Source organism: Vulpes vulpes, chromosome X (assembly GCF_048418805.1).
Source record: "Vulpes vulpes isolate BD-2025 chromosome X, VulVul3, whole genome shotgun sequence".
NCBI lineage: Eukaryota > Metazoa > Chordata > Mammalia > Carnivora > Canidae > Vulpes > Vulpes vulpes.
In genome coordinates, this window is record NC_132796.1 from 120635284 (window position 1) to 120648716 (window position 13433).

Genomic DNA, 13433 nt, shown 5'->3' on the forward strand with positions numbered 1-13433 from the left:
CGTAAAATACATGGGGGTGGAAACAAGAGCCTCGAGAGGACTTTTTTTCAGTTGTGTGCGGGTGGGGGTGGCTGGGGCCCCGTGGTTAAGGACCCCGAGCTGAAAAGCATCGGAAACACTCAGGCCTTTCAGTGCAACAAACTCCAAAAGCACAGCCGCAGATTGGAACGTAAGCTTTTATTCCTCTAGGACAGCTTGGACTTCACCAACGCCTAGCTTCGTGGGCATGTAGTGTGACTCATGACTGCGGACACGAAATCATCGTAAGCCTGTGCTACCTTCGAACACGCTCAATTGCACAAAAGTGGACTTGCTTTGCACGCGTGAGTCCCGTCTTGTTTCCTGCCCCCCCCCCCCCCCGCCGCCGCCCCATCCGGCTTTCCACCTGCCCGACTTCCTGGGACTTCGTGCGGTCTGGGCCTAGCCCCATCTTGGGTCGTGGCTCCTCTGTCACAATCAGTGCCTGGGCCTGACACCGAGCCAGTGGCCTCCGGGGCCTGCCCTGGCTTGGCGGCCGTCGGTGGGCGCACCCAGGGTGGCCTGGCCAGCAGGCGGTCACGTTAGCCTTAGCTCCCGGGTCCCTGGTGCAGCCCGCAGACAGTGGCCTGGTAAGAGGGGACGGGGCACTGCTGGACTCTCTGCGGTGCCCTACAACTGTCACTCGAGCCGGTGAGCTGAACCACGCGATGGCTACACCTTACTTTTCCAAATTATGAGGGGCCGGGAGGGCCCCGGGCCTCGTTTGCTCTGCTCTACAGAGCGGCCACTTGTCCCCAGGGCTCCAGCCAAGTGCAAAGAGAAGGGCAAAGGTGGGCCCCGCGCAGCTCTTGGGGGAGCCAGCTCCCTGCTCCGCCCCGTGCCGACAACCCCGCTCACGTCTCCTCCCCGGCCGGGCGGCCCGCAGCCCCACACGTGCATTCCTCCCACACCCCGGCACCCCTCCGACGATCACGGCTTTCCTGTCCCCCAAATGATGGAATGACAGCGGGCCTTACGACATGTCCTGCCCTACTGACAGCTTCCAGCAGCCGGCCGGGGTGGCTCCGAGCCCGGCCCGTGCCCACGCCCCTGGAGCAGCTGGGGGGCTCCAGCACCTGCTCTCCCCTGTGAGGAGGCGGCCCCCACCCCCCACCGCCCACGGGCTGCTGAGGATTCGAGCCATGAGAACTTCCGACTATGAGAACTTTGACTTCCAGGTTTAGGGAATGTGCCAGGCGCGCAGATCAGCTCTGGAATTCATCACTCTCCTCGGGCCGCGGCCTGTGCTGGTGCTCCCCTCCTAGGTCTGCAACGGGGGGAAATGCCAGTTAGGAAACGGGGGCGCCCCCGGCTGCCGGGAGGCCTGGCTCGAGGGCCAGGCCGCGCTTCCTTCTCAGCTCCTGGGCATTCTCGGGAATTAGGGCTTTCCCTTCCAAAGCAGCCCTGCTTCCACTAGTCCCCGGGAGGGAAAATACCCGCTGGGGCTTTGTGTGTTCTGGAAGCAGGGGGCGGGGGCAGCTGGCAGCCCCAGGCTAAGGGGAGGCGTTGCTGTCAGGGGGACGTGAGGGCGCTCACACAAGGCCTCGTCCAGAAAACACAGCTTCCCGAAGGGAGGCGTGGGGGGCAGGCTGGGCTTCTAGCCATCGTTAGACGGGGTGGCCTGCCTCTGAGCCGTCCCACACCCTCGGGGAGCAGGGGCCTTGCGCAGGCCCGGCTAGAACAAACCCTCCGCTGTTTGGGGCTGGCACGAGGACGCATGCCTGAGCGGCCCTGGAGGCCGGCCATCCAGCTGCAGCGCGTCGGAGCAGCAGGGGCCCCAGAGGGGCCGGGGCCAGCTACCTGGGAGGGAGCTAGAGGACAGCAGCTGCAGGCTGTCCAGGACCCCGTCCTCGTACAAGGCCAGCTTCTGCACCATCTTCTGTCGGGCTGGGTTGATGACGATCTGCGGTGGCTGCGATGACGCAGAGCTGCTCAACAGTGATCCTGGAGGGGGGGGGGGGGGGGGCGGGGAGTAGCCCTCTCAGCTGCAGCGGCCACCGTCCCTGGGAAGTCCTCAGTGACGCTTCTAGCCTCAGCACTCTTCCCACCCCCAGCTTAGCTCCCGGCCCCCTTGGGACAGGAGTCCTCAGTGCCATCGGTGAAGGAAGGGCCTGGGAGGGGCCGGGCTGTCGCCCCAGCTCCTGGCTAGGCCAGGAAGCCAGTCCCGCATAAAGCCTTCCTTGTTCCCGGCTTTCAGGAAGTCAGCTCCTGGCCTCGTCTCACCCACCCGGAGGTCAGGGCTGGAACCAGCTAAGGACAGAGTGAGATGGAGAGCGGGTGCCCGGGGCTCTCCTCCCGGAAGGCTGGGGGTGGGGGGCGTGGGGACTGGCAGCGAAGGAGGTCCCCCATCCCTCTCCCGGGTCCCCGCACCCAGGTACCTTCCACAGCTGTCAGCTGGGGCCCTGGGCCACCGCCCCAGCTCGGCTCCTGGCTGGCGCCCCCCCGAGCACTGCCAGCCTGCCCGAGGGGGGCCGCAGCCCCCAGGGTGGCCCCCTGCGTAGGGCTGCCCGGCAAGGCCAGGCCCGGGGGGCAGCTGGGGCTCATGTGCCAGGAACACAGGGCGGCGGACAGGCCGGACACACTCTCGTCGCTCTCCACGGGCTGGTTGGGGCCTTTCTGGAGCCACTCCGTGGCCTGGGCCGGTGCTCCCGACGGAGCCACCAGGGGCTGCCGTGGGCTGGCGCCGCTGCTGGGGACGGACACGTACGAGTTCTCCTGCGGGGAAGGGGGGCCGTGGTGGGCAGCCTCTGCTCCTGCCACCGCCGCCTGCAGCTTCTCCAGACGCTCGTACACCTGCGGGGGGAGACGGGGCTCTCAGGGCGCCAGGCCCAAGCGGGGCTCCCCCGGCACCCCTGGCCGGAGCACAGGGCCGCTCCGGGTCACCTGTGGCCTGTGTCGGGGCTTGGGCTTCCAGGGGCCTCAGGGACCGCGCGGCCGGCCTACCCTGCAGCCGGGGAAGCTCCATCCCTCGCCTGTTTAGCCCCGTACGAGGAATGCCGAGCAGGCACGGCCGCTCAAACCAGGGCCGGAGAAGGGCTCTTCTCTGTCCTCTGGGAAGCTAAGCTCACGGCCCTGCTGCCCTCACAGGGGCCTCTGCATTCTTGAGGGCAGGGGACAGAGGTGACGCAGGTGCAGTGGCGCACCGCACCCAGCACGGGGCGCCGTCGAGGCCCTTTCCCTGCGCGCCCCACCGGTGGGCTCGGGCCGCCCCAGCAGAACTGAAGGGCAAGCGGAAAAACGTCTGGAGACGCTGTCCCCAGAAAGAGGCCTGGCAGGTGCCATGCAGGGCTCGCTGCAGAGCAGCGCCGTGTCTGATGGGCCACCCCCCGCCCCGGGGGCCGCCAGCCAGTCTCCAATGCTCCCCTCGGGCTACCTGGGTCATGGGGGGCCTCCTCTTGGCCCGGCGGTGCAGGCAGCAGCAAGCCAGCTGGCCCAGGACCAGGCCCAGCTCCGGCGGGCACGGCCCGGGCCTGGGGTCCAGGTGCTTCTTACAGATCTGGCTGGCAATCGGGGCGGCCCAGGCATCTGTGGCCAGGCCCGCTTGGAGTGTGCTCTGGGTGCTTCTGAGGGTCACCCCGGCCTCCTCGGCCTCCTCTTCCACCAGGTCCTTCTGTGGTACAGACACCGTGAGCGTGGCCGCTGACGGGGCCGCGCCTTCACCCCATTCCCAGGCTCTCATCACTGACTCCTGAGGGCTTTTTGGACACTGATTAAGCACCCATGGCGTGCCCAGCACTGCCCCAGGCCCAAGGGGTGCAGCAACGGAGCACCCTGGGCCCACCTTCACGGAGCTGACCTCCTGGAGCGGAAGAGACACCAACAAGCCTGGAAACCAACGGGAAGCTTCGAGGAAGGGGTGCCTGGGCAGCTGGTCGGTGAAGCGGCTGCCTTCGATGCTGGGATCGAGGCCCACGGCCCGGCTCCCTGCTCAGGGGGGAGTCCGCTTCTCTCTGCCTCCCCCTGCTCATCCCCCCGCCCCTCTCTCGCTCACTCTCCCTCTCAAATAAATCGATAAAATCTCAAAAAGAAAAAGAAAGAAAACTTCCATGGAGAGGCCCACAGGGCTTTGACCAGGGCCTGAGCAAGTAGCACGTAGGAACCTGGGTGCTGGGATCTGAGGGCACAAATTGGCCAGAGGTCAGAGGCGAGCGGGGGCGGGGGAGCACCCCACAGAGAGGTACCCAGGGGTGCAGCCGGGACTGCAGGCCATCTTGTGTTTTGAGACTGGAAGGACCAGGAGGAAGCACCTGGGTGGGAAGGGGCCTTTTGGGCAGGAGGAAAGGCTCAAACCAAGGCGCTGGGGCAGGCAGCAGGGCTAGCTGAGCTTGGAGGACAGAGGACACTGGTGATGGCGGGACCCAGGGAGTTGTGGTTAAGGGATCGGGCCTCCGCCCCAAGCCCAGGGGGAAAGCAAAGAGCCTTCCACACTATCTCTTGTTTGTTTTGCAACTTCGCTTAGGCCCTGGCACGGAGAACAAAGAGGAAGGGTCCAAAGAAGACCAGAGAGGGATCCCCGGGGAGCCTGCCTGGCTCCACCCACTGGGCCAATGGGACGTGCTGATGGATGGAGAAGGTGAAGGAAGCGCTCCCGGGGGGCTCCCCAGTTCCAGCCCTGACCCTCCGAGCCTCGCTAATGGACAGAGACAGCCCCAAGCCCGGAACAGGGGCAGCAGGAGGTAGACCAGCCCCAAAACGTAAAGAACAAACGTTGACCGAACGCATTCCGGGCCCCGGAATCGTCTGAGCACGGCAGGTGCATGAAGCCTCTTAGCATGTGGGGCCACGGGCCCTGCGACAACCAGCAGGGCTCTGCTCCAAGACCACTGTAGGGCCGGACCGGAACCCAGGCCTCCCGCCTCCTGGCCCCGTCCCAGCGCACAGCGAGCCAGACCGAGCCAGACAGAACCGGGCAGCTCCCTCCCAGCCTGCAGCGCTCCTCAGCTCGCCCGACTTCCCACCGCAGCCTCCCCCGGGGCCCTGTGTTCTCTTCTCCCTTGCGCTTCTGGCCCCGCTGGGATCCCCCCTTCCCCACTCCCAGCCCAGGTGGGGGCTGGAAAGGCCCATAGCATCTGCAGAAGAAAGACAGGTTTTTCCTCAGCAAGGTCAAGGGAAGCTGTCTGGAGCCCTGCCTACTTCCAGAGATGAGTCAGCAGTAGCAGGGGCTGGCTTCTGTGGGGCACTGCACTCCAGATCATTCCACCCTCCAGGGCTGCACCTGTTGGTTATCAGGAGTGGCGCTTCCCTGCCTCCCCTCTGCCTCTCTCCTTCCCTCCCTGCCTCAGCTCAGGATGCTCACCAGATACTTGGTCTTGGCACCCTGCGTCCTCACAGCCCTCTGGCCAGCCAGGGTCTCCAGCACTACCTGGAGAGGGCAGGATGGAGAGTGTCGCAGTGCCTCCTGGGATGGTGCTGCCCCAGGGCCTTGGCGGGGAGGGCCACGTGTGGCGGGGCTTGTGGGGTGGACGGGGGCGCCCAGCCCAACGAGGTGGCAGAGGCTGATGGGGGCCTGGCCCTCGGACGGGCTGCCAGCAAAGATGAAGCCACGCGTCATGGGGCTGACGCTTCGGCGGTTTGGAGGGCCACTTGCAGGGAAGGGCCAAGATGCGCGGCCGCGGTGGGGGCTTGTGTTGGGGACGGAGGGGCCCTGGAGCTGACGCTGCGGTCAGCTTCCTGCCAGCTCGCTCTCTGGCCTCGGAGGGCACCACCTGGGCCCTCCTGCCTTTGCTTGGCCACAGCGCCCGCACCCCAAGCCAGGAAAGGGGCCGGTGGCTCACCACGCCGAAGCTGAAGGTATCCGTGTCCACGGCCAGTCTCCCCGTCTTGACGTACTCCTCGGGCAGGTAGGCCAGGGTGCCGCGCACCGTCCGCGTCCGGGCCACTGAGCTGCTCTGGCCGGGGTTGGCTCCTGCAAAACGGCTGAGACGGGCCAGGCCGAAGTCTCCCAGTTTGGGCATCAGTCTGTCATCCAGGAGGACGTTGGAACTTGCGGAGGGAAGGAGCGGTGTCGGGTGGGCCTGGACCAGCGCCGCACCCCACAGTCGCCTGGCACCGACAAAACTGGACTCGGGGCTGCCGCCAGCCGGCACCCGGCCCATGGAAAGTGGCTGGCGCCGCCTGGTGGCCCGGCTGCAGGGTGCGGTGGGGGGGCTGCCGGGGGGGCGGGGGCTCCCTCACACAGTCTGGTCCCCGCTCATCAGCGGGGCCCACCTTGGCCTCTACTTCCACACCTGTCCCAGCGGGCCAGGTACTCAGTGACCCAGGGCCCCTTGGGCCTCGGAGAGCAAGTGACACTGCTGCCTGCTGGCAGAAGATTCGGGAACATCATTCCCTTGCCAGAGTCTCTGCTCTTACTGCTCGCGGAGGCCCCAGGCCCCTGGCTGTGCCCCGCCCTCACCTTTTTTTTTTTTTTGAAAGATTTTATTTATTTATTCATAGATGCAGAGAGAGCAAGAGGCAGAGACCCAGGCAGAGGGAGAAGCAGGCTCCATGCAGGGAGCCCAACGTGGGACTCGATCCCGGGTCTCCAGGATCATGTCCTGGGCTGCAGGCGGCGCTAAACTGCTGTGCCACTGGGGCTGCCCTGCCCTCACCTTTTGATGTCTCCATGGATGAGGCTGGGGCTGTCCTGATGTAAAAACTGAATGGCCCGTGCTGTGCCCAGAAGGATGTTCAGTCTCTGAGGCCAGGAGAGAGGGGCGCAGGCCTCGGTCTAGAGAGGCAGAGGGAGCAAAGGGGCACAGGAGAGGCTGGGAGGTCATTGTGCCTTGAACCAAAGCGCCCCTCCGCCTGTCACTGTGGCATCTAGAGAAGCCACTCCACTCTCTGTGCCTGTGTCCCCTTCTGGAAAACACGGAGCAAAATCTCCACGAGGTACTTCACCAGAAGGTGGAGACTAAGCTATTCTAGTGCTTTGTAAGGCACGCCGAGGAGGGGCCCGTGGCCGGGGTCGTGCTTCCCAGAGCCATCATCCAACTGGGTGCTCCTCCGTGCTTGGCGTTCACCCCTCGTGCCTGGGATGACTGGGATGTGGTCGGGGGCACTGGCCCCTCCTCCCCCAGCACGGCGTGCTCGTCCTGGGAGCGGACGTGCCCCGTGTGTCCTGGGGGTGTCACAAGAGGACGGCCAGCTGCAGATCCAGACGGTGCAGTCTGCCGCCCCAGGCCCCCTTTATTCAAGGACAATGCTGACCAGACCCTTTAGCCACTCTGCTTGCAACAGGGACAAGCGTGAGTCAGGGCACCGGGTCAGTCACCCGCTTCTTAGAGGCGCCATGACCCAGGCGCCCTGGCCTGCAGGAACGGCCAGGGACAGAGCACGGGGAGGGGTGCCAGGGAAACTGGGGGCCCGCCAGGGGCCACAGCCTGAGCCAGACCTCGCCTGCTGGTGGGACCTGCCCAGAAAGCCTGGGGCTGTGTGCCCCCCGCTTCGCTCGGGCGCTCCGGGTGCCGCGGGTCCGGGGAGGTCCAGGGAAGTCTACCTGGAAGTGCAGGCGGTCTTCCAGGGAGCCGTTGGGCAGGAAGCCGTAGACGAGGCAGTAGAAGCCACTCTCGGCACAGTAGCCAGCAAAGTCCACAATGTTTGGGTGACGAAACCTGCTTGAAAGAGTGGGACCCGCTCTGGCCCCCGGCCTCCACCTCGCTTTCCATGTGGACGTCGTGGGGGTGGGCTGGGCCTGACAGGCTCTGTGGGCCTGAGGGAGCCGGGTAGCATGCTCGGTGGTCCTGGAGGCCACTGGAACCCCCAGCTGGCTCTCCCCACGCCCCCAGCCAGGAGGGGTGCCCCCGGCTCACCGTGACAGTTGTTCCACTTCAGTCAGGAAGCTCTGCTTCACTGTGGTCCACTCCAGGTCTGCCCCCTGCAGCCCCCAAGGAAAATGAGGGCGGGGAGGCAGCGTGAAGCTCGTGCGGCCAGGCTCGATGGCCACTCTCGCTGCCACCCGTCCTGGGCCCAGCGCAACCAAGGTGCTGGGAGACCCTGAACTGGAGGATCAGAGGGCTGAAGGAGGGCCACGGGGAGGTGAGGGTGTGCGGACAAGCTGCCAGGGCCTCCGTGCGTGTGGGGGGCTCTGCTACACCCACCTCCTTCAGCCTCTTCACCGCGTACAGCGTGTTCCTCATCACCGCCCGGTACACGCAGCCGAAGCCGCCCTCCCCGATCTTCAGCTCGTCCGAGAAGTTGTGGGTGCCCTGGGAGATCTCACTGAGGGGCCAGCAGAACGGAGAGGGGTGGGCTCCCTGCAGGAGCGACGCTGGGCTCTGTGCACTGGGCTGTGGGCGGAGATGGAGGAGCAGGTGGGGGCCTCTGTGCCCGTCCCCGGAGAGTCACAAGCGCCCCCTGCCCAGCTGCCTCCGGCCGGCCCTCTGAGCTGCCTGGGGTCCCCAGCAGCATTTTTTTGCTCCTTGTCTTGCCTGTCCCCTGGGGGTGGGACCCACCTACCTTGGTAGAGGAAGGGGCTGGACGCGGCGGTGGCGGCTGCAGGATGCCAGGGCTGTGGACAGGACGGAGCTCAGCCCCAGAGTGGGTCTGGGAGCCTGGAAAAGCTTCACAAAGACACCAGTGAGAGGCAGGCGGGGTCGGCGACGGTCAGGGCGGCCCTTCGCAAAGGTCCATCAAGCCCGACACCCGGGCCCTCTTACCTGGGGAGGGGAGTGTGGACGCCGACGCGGGCGGCAGCTTCTGGGGGCGGGGGACGTCGGCCTCACGGGGCGCGGGGGGGCTGCTGGGCCTCGGGGCGCTGGTGCTGGGGGGCAGGAGGGGGGCGGGCGGGTGCCCTGGGACGCCGGGGAGGGAAAGGGCGGTTAGGCCCGGGCGGCGGGAGGAGGAGGAGCCCCGTGGGAGGCGCCCGGGGCCGGGGTCGCGGGGGCCGGGCCGCGCGCTCACAGGCCGTGATGATGTCCCGGGCGCGGAGCAGCTGCAGGTGCGTGAGGATGCTCACGAGGTCGGCCACGCGGGCGTTGCGGTTGATCCAGGGCCACAGGACGCTGGCCGTGCGCTGCCCGGAGCGCTCGCACAGCCGCAGCTCGGTCTGGTCGCGCACGATCAGGGCGGCTGCGGGGCGGCAGGCGTCAGGCCCGGCGCCCGGGGCCCGCGCGCCTCCCGCCCCGGCGTCGCCCGCCCGCCGCACCCACCGAACTGGCACCAGTCGGCGGGCTCCAGCGCGTCCATCACTTTGTAGAAGCGGCACATGACCCAGGGCGGCACCTCGTACAAGAAGTGCTGGGCGCCGGGGGCCGCGGGGTCCCCCGGGCCCGGCCCACCGGCCATGGCCGCCGCCGCCGCCGCCGCCGCCGGCCGGGCCTCCTGGGGCCTCTCGAGGCCGCGGCGGGCGCGGGCCTTGGCCGGCGGGTCCGCGGACACTGACTCACTTCCCCTTTAAGCCGGCCTCGTGCGGCGCCCGGCGGGGCGGAAGGGGCGGGGCCCGGGCCCGCCGCCATCTTGCCCGCCGCCGCCGCCGCCGCCGCCGCCGCCGCCGCCTCGGGCCTCGGCCACACGGGGGCGCCGCGGGCAGGCCGTGCGCGGGGCGGCCGCACCCCTGGGCCAAGAGGCGGCGAGGCGGGCTTCCCGGAGGCGGGGGCGGCGGCGGCCCGAGTGGGGCCCCGGGGGGTGCGGGGGCCGTGCCGGGGCCCTGCCGAGGGCTAGCGCCGGCGCTCGGGAGCGCCACGGGAGGGCCCCTTGGGGACGTGCGGCCGCACTGGGGCTGCGGGCTCCGAGCGCCCCCTCCCGCTGCCGCCGTGCTTCCGGCCCACCGGGCAGGCCCCCGAGTGACGCGGCCACGGCGCAGCGTCCCCGGGCGCCGGCTCGGTCCGGCCGCGCGCGGTCTTCCCGCGGGACTCGGGCCCGTGCCCCCGGGCTCCGCAGCTGCGCATTCCCTCGGCTGTGCCGCGCGCCCCCGCTCCGGCCGCCCCTGCTCCCTGCTCATTTCCCTGAAGGCGCCCGCAGGCCGCTTCGGCCCCCAGGCCCGCAGCCTCCCCGGGGAGCCCCGGGCCCTGGGGCATGGCCCCGCTGAGCCCCTGCCCTTGTGTGCCTCCCCGCTAGGTGGGGGAAGACCCCCAGGCAGCAGCGCCGCCTTCCTCCTTTGTCTCTCCAGTTGCAGGACCGCTGGCCGGGCAACGGGTCACCGGCCTGCCCCCCTCCGTCCTGACACCAGAGGGCTCCCCTCCAGGCTGTGCTCCCAACTGGGGCCTCCACGGGGCCCCCCGCCAAGAAGCCACAGCCATCGCCAGCCACGCCCTGGGCCCCAGTGGCTTCTCAGGACGAGGGCCCTCACAGAGACTGCGGCCTCGGTCCGGGAAGTTAGCATGCACGCACACACCGAGCTCGGAACGGCGGCCTTGTCCTCCTCGCGCTGCTGGACAGCGGCTCCCAGGCCAGGCCCCGCACGCGACATGCTCAACACGCACAGGTCCAATTTCACCCCTTCGTTTGAACCTTCAAGGCCAGGACGTTCGAATGCACCTTCTAGCAGCTGCGCCCACATTTATTTGCATGTGAAGCTGGACTCTGAGCAGTTGTTCCCTCCAGCCCAGCAACAGCCCGGAGACAACAGCTGTGGTGGGGCGGACAGCTCCTGAGTGCCAGGTTTGCAGAAGGCCTGCAGACCTCACGGTGATGACAGTGGCAGGGAGCCGGGTGAGCAGACGCCATGCGAAGAAGGTCTCGAGCCACAGGCCCAGGAGGAGCCACAGCTGGGGGATGGCTGCTGTTTCCAAAAGCACCTGGACAGAAGACAGACGACGTGCCCCTGCCATGGCCCACGGGAGCAGGGAATTCGGGCTGCTGTGTGGACGGCCTGCGGTCCGCTGGCCTCTGGACCTGGGGCACGGCGGGCAGACCCGGGCCGGCTCCGGCCCCGCCTGCCCCCCACAGCTCCCCATCGCACGCTGCAGCGGCGCGCCTAGAAAGTGTACCTTGCAACCCAAGAGGAGGCCGTGTGTGCAGCAGGCTGGTCTTTCCTCCCCAGGCAGTCCTGAAAGCGGCTGGCTATTTGCGTTCAGGGACAGCCAGACGGAATCAGGAAACACAGCACCGTGCTGTCCTGTGAGCTGTCTGATAATGAAAGCCCAGACCTTGAGTCACTTTCACAGAGAGATTTATCGAGAATGCTAACAGCACAGGATACAGTACTTCCCAACAAAAGGTGCAAACGCGTCACTTAGAAAGGCATGCTGAGTATTCTTTGCTTTCACACGTATTAAAAAACTTACAAAAATAAAATAAAACTGCGTGCTGCCCATCTTTTCAAATAGTAAAAGAACCTTATGAAAAAATCACTTGATTTTACAACAAAAGACACAAACGGACATTTTTATGTAAATTTATAAGGCAAACTCTTTATATAATAAATAGGTTACAGGGATTCAGTGGGGGGGTGTTTTTGAAACGTATACAGGTACATTCAGACAGGTTTACTGAAATGGTACAAATTTCCTTAATAAATTGCCTTTTGTTTTTAAATATATCAGTGCTTTCAGTCATTTGGCTATACACAAAGAACCTTTTTTTGAACACTACAAAAAAGCAATCAATATTTTTTGTTTTTAAAACGACCTACTTATTTTCTAAAGTAATTGTCCCAAAACACAAAAACTGAAGGTGAATGTGATGGAGGGCTTTGGAGACATCTCTAGCCAAGTCTGTCCTGGGCTGCTCCCTGTCCCACACACGCCTCTCTCCCACCCTCGGTCCAGGGTGGCCGGGGTCACTGTGACTCAGGAGGGGGCAGCTACCCTGCCCGGTTCCTTCCTGATACTAAACCCATGTGCAAATAGTCATGACACTCAGCATTGTCTTCGCCTTTTGGGGGGGGGGGGCTGGGTGCTAAGGGAGCACACATCTGTCCCTGTTCCGTGAGCCCAAAACAATGTCTGGTGGGGGTAACAGCTTTGCTCAGAAGGATCTGGTTTTGCCAAGGGAAGGGATGGGGGGGTTTCTCACGCTCAGATTTTCCTGGGGGTCAGAGGACGGCAAAGAGAGTGCACCTCCTCCACCGTCGTCCTATCACCCAGGATGGTGAAGAATCTAGAGGTCATGTCAATGTTGGATGTACTCTGGGATGGTACTGGGTGGAATGTGATGGGCGTGTACTGAACGGTAATGCCCACCACCTGGCCTGTCCAGGAAGCGCTGCATCAGGTGGAGAGGGGCCAGTCTGCCCTGTCAACATACACTGACCTGTGGCCACAGCAGAGGTCTCCAGGGAGATGACCACCCTTCGTCTGAGCTCTGCTCCTCAGGCCTGCCCTATCTTCCTCCCGCGGAGGCAAGGTCGGCTCTGCTTGCACCCCTCCTGTCTCCCTTCAAAGGAACATCAACCTGGTCTGGCTTTAAAAAGAAGGATGATGCTAATAATCTCAGGGGGGAAAAAAGGCAACAGAATCCACTGGGTGGAACCAAACCTGGTTTTGCTCTGACTTTGAAAATGGCAACACATCAGCTATTTGGTCCGTTGGCTTAGGCTTAACTTCTTTGGGTGGCATCTGGTTGATCTGGGCAGGGGTCATCTCTTCGGATCTCCCCTCCTGGGGAAAAAGGACAGCCCCTCTCATCTTGGTCACCATCCCCTCCCTCCAAATTCGTTTGTTTGTAAAGAAAAGGTGTCTAGAAGCATTTGTCTCTGGAACAATTACTTTAAACATGGTTACAATACAGACTTCAGTTCAAACACAGAAGAGATTTACTTAGCAAATTTCCTTTCACCCACCAAAAATTACACAAATATAAGCCTCAACACCACAGTTAAGAGGACCAGTAGAGAGAACCTCATGTTTGGAACACAAAAGGAGAAATAAAAAACCAAACCAAACCCAAACAGAAAAACCCCAGAAAAACGATGGAAGGATGAGGGAGAAGGGGAGGAGAGCAAACACAGCACACGTTACAGTGTCCGGGTACACGGGAGCCCAGCGCGAGGAACGGGCTCGGCACACATTGAGTAACAGTCCTGGTGATATTTGGTCATATATTCATCAACTACTGACTCTGGAGCGGCCGTTATTGATTGAAGCAGTGACAAATCAAACGGAAAAGGAGGCCTTGGTAGCAAGGGAAGGAGCAGGCTTCAAGTTCTGCAAGCCTTTCGCACTCCACCGTCCAGCTCCCCAGAAACACTCAACTGGGTGGGCCCTGCTCCGTCCAGGCGGGCGAGAGGTCACTGGGTGAGGCTAACTTGGGCGCTGATTTCACACTTCCGTCAGAAAGCACGCACGTGGACACATGTGGACACCCACCTGTTAGTGGCAAACAGCAGCAGCAACAGCCTCCTCGCCTCCTCTGCCCCCATCCCAGGCTGGGTGGGAAAAGACGACGTGACCCATCGCTAATACTGAGCGCAGGCTGGAGTGGGCCCCACGCTGGGCCCAGAGGCTGCCCCAGCCCAGGTCCTCCGAGGGGCCCACGGGTAGCCTGGCCACCCAAAG

General features: G+C 64.5%; 1 protein-coding gene across 1 annotated transcript; it reads right to left on the reverse strand.

Annotated features, from left to right (window-relative positions):
• Positions 1-768: 768 nt before the first annotated feature.
• On the reverse strand, positions 769-9339 carry IRAK1 (interleukin 1 receptor associated kinase 1). Its single transcript, XM_072743601.1, has 14 exons — positions 9147-9339; positions 8899-9066; positions 8655-8789; positions 8455-8558; positions 8097-8285; positions 7809-7873; positions 7496-7610; positions 6609-6727; positions 5793-6000; positions 5315-5380; positions 3392-3628; positions 2397-2811; positions 1819-1962; positions 769-1285 (listed from the first exon to the last, which is right to left on the reverse strand). The coding sequence occupies exons 1-14, from the start codon at positions 9280-9282 to the stop codon at positions 1224-1226; spliced, it is 2163 nt and encodes a 720-aa protein (XP_072599702.1). The 5' UTR covers positions 9283-9339; the 3' UTR covers positions 769-1223.
• Between the last annotated feature and the right edge of the window lie 4094 nt (positions 9340-13433).